The sequence below is a fragment of the Topomyia yanbarensis genome, chromosome 2 (assembly GCF_030247195.1).
Source record: "Topomyia yanbarensis strain Yona2022 chromosome 2, ASM3024719v1, whole genome shotgun sequence".
NCBI classification, from domain to species: domain Eukaryota; kingdom Metazoa; phylum Arthropoda; class Insecta; order Diptera; family Culicidae; genus Topomyia; species Topomyia yanbarensis.
The window spans coordinates 82,207,298-82,209,869 of record NC_080671.1 but is presented as its reverse complement, the minus strand read 5'-3'; the positions used below and the strand labels follow the sequence as shown (position 1 = coordinate 82,209,869).

Below are 2,572 nucleotides of genomic sequence, written 5' to 3'. Positions count from 1 at the left end.
GTTTCAGTTGTGCGCTACTTTGGTGATTACATTGGCTTTCTTTTTCAGTTCGATTTTCAAACAACAATATAGGGTGAACTTACAAATAGCGCTCCTATCACGACTTATTTTATGATTTACCCTCACTTATTTTATAAAATAGATCACGACTTCAACGCCCCCTAAGCTTGGCGTCCATGGCGAAGGCCAACGCGGTCAACCGCGCGCTGCGGGCCTGGGTAACAGAAACCTTAATCGCTCACTAAAGAAACAAATGACTGAAAACCACCTAATGAAAAACACAAAACCTAACTAAGTCAAGAATTTTTCGTTTCGAATTCGTCTTTTTAGAATCTTGACATTTGACTGAGACATCATGTTGACACTAGTTCAAAATTGGAAACACTTCTTGTGAACATAATAAACGTTAGAAATCGATACAAGTGAAAATGTTCTGTTTGCTGATACACTGCTGACATACTGCAATCTAGCCTTGTTTTCAGCTAAGCAAACCAGCAATGTGCTAAATTGCTCCCTAAGGCAATGTAATCACCAAAGTAGCGCACACATTTTAAAGTAATCATGGATTTGATACTTTAAGATCATACACTTCATTATACTTATTCCCTAGACACCAAAACTGTAAGACTTCAATTCTCGGATAGCAATATTTTTAAAGACGTTAACTGCATAAAATCCGTATTCCGCGTATGTAGAATTTCGAAATTCGACCTCATCAAACAATAAAGTATCCCAAATCTCGTGCTTTGCTCAGAAAAGCAACCAATGAATCTAAAACTTCCTCCGAGTTTGGAATTATCTGATCTGCAGGAAGGAGAAATTCATAGTTTCCCTGATCACGGAACTCGTACGCCGCTGCAATCGGCACGTTATGTTCTCCCAATGCCCAATCTATGGTTGAACCAGATGCAATGTCTATAAAAGGAAGGTATAATTAGAAAACATACTAATAATTCCACAAATTAAAACCATACACAGAACTTCAGCAGTATTCCCGAACGTGTATTGTGTGCCACTTCTTTTGTATAGTGCAATGGCCGCGGCCTCCGCCATTTCCATCCAATCATAGAAATTGTCCACTTTCTCTGCGTTTTCATATCCAAACGGCAATAGAATCAATTGACCGTAGGAGTGGAACGAAAGATAAAAATGGATTTGATCTTTATACTTGGTAAAGTATTCCAAAATATTTCTTGTCTCTATCTCAGATGCCGGCTCGGGTCCAGCAAAGACATCCGAACAGGGATTTATTGTTGATCCACCATCTGAAATGTCGATCACTTATAAACTCAGCTTCAACAAACCTGCTCACGCTACTTACCCATCCAGTGATAGGGAAAATTTCTATTCATATCCACGCCATAGCACAATATGTTATGTGGATAGCGAGTTTTTCTCCACATTCTGTTCACTTCCTTGGTATAATTGAGCCCATCCGGATTGACTACAGGTAGAATGTACCAGTCATAGTTCTGAGCGAGTTCCATCACTTGCGGATCAGTTGAAGTCAACAGTTCATTCAATATCCAGGTAGTGGTGGCAGAGGTAATCCATTCACGGGCATGTATGTTTGACTCTAGGAAAATTCCTGGGTTTCCAACCTTATGCGACAACTTGACAGCTCTTACTTCACGACCTTCGTACGAGTGACCAACCAATTCCACGGAAAGCACATTTTCGTATTGAGCTACTAAGCTATCAATCCATTCGTACATTTCATCCAACGTGTGATAGTCATCCCAACCAAAACCAACGCGCTTTGTTCGAAGAGGTCTTTCATTGTCGATCAATTTTTGAACGTTTGCAATTTTTACTGTAGACGTCATTTCCAGCCGTGCACCCAAAGCTTCGAAATCAGCAATCTTATGTGGTGGAACCATAATTCTTACCTTCATACCCACTTTCGCCGGAAATTCCCAAAAGGAATACTGAAAATGCAATTTATTGGTATCTATTTGATCCGTGTTGGGTTAGATACGTACCCCATCCGGAAACCGTTCCAAGTACTGCAGAACCTGCAGTTGCTCAGCATTTTCAATAGATGCTTCGTACACTCGGTAGTTGTCAAATCGAAGCTGTTTACTTAATACTACTGTAACTGATGTTAATACAAATATCGAACGTAGCAAGTTCATTTCTATGCAGTCTAAGCGTTTGATCTCAGACTGAGACTGAGACTGAGGTATAGAAATGGATTCGAAAATATTTTATATCGCGGCTGGTTCATTGACTGGTACGATAAGCTATTTGAGGACAAATGAATAGATAATATAGAGTCGCATCATTCAGGGATGGCCGAGTATGATAGCAAACTTCAAGATTATATTGTTTTTACTTGAAGAATTTTGAGAAAATGGACTGAAACAATGATGCTGAACCTGCATTATTCGCGATATGCACTTATCGCTCCTAATTCACATAGTATATTTTATGAACAAAAAAACGGTAACAATTGATCTTTCGAATGGAATCTCAAAATAGGTGCTCCATTCGCAGTGTTAGAATTCTACAAATTTTCCTTCATATATACATTACACTTCCCCTAGCTTTCTTATCAAGGCAAAGGAATTCC

The 2,572-nt window shown here is 39.2% G+C and overlaps 1 protein-coding gene across 1 annotated transcript; it reads right to left on the bottom strand.

The window, feature by feature from the left end:
* Positions 1-56: 56 nt before the first annotated feature.
* Positions 57-2,159, bottom strand: LOC131683258 (zinc carboxypeptidase-like). The gene is made up of 4 exons (XM_058965086.1): positions 1,983-2,159; positions 1,322-1,928; positions 975-1,265; positions 57-915 (listed from the first exon to the last, which is right to left on the bottom strand). The coding sequence occupies exons 1-4, from the start codon at positions 2,133-2,135 to the stop codon at positions 716-718; spliced, it is 1,251 nt and encodes a 416-aa protein (XP_058821069.1). The 5' UTR covers positions 2,136-2,159; the 3' UTR covers positions 57-715.
* Between the last annotated feature and the right edge of the window lie 413 nt (positions 2,160-2,572).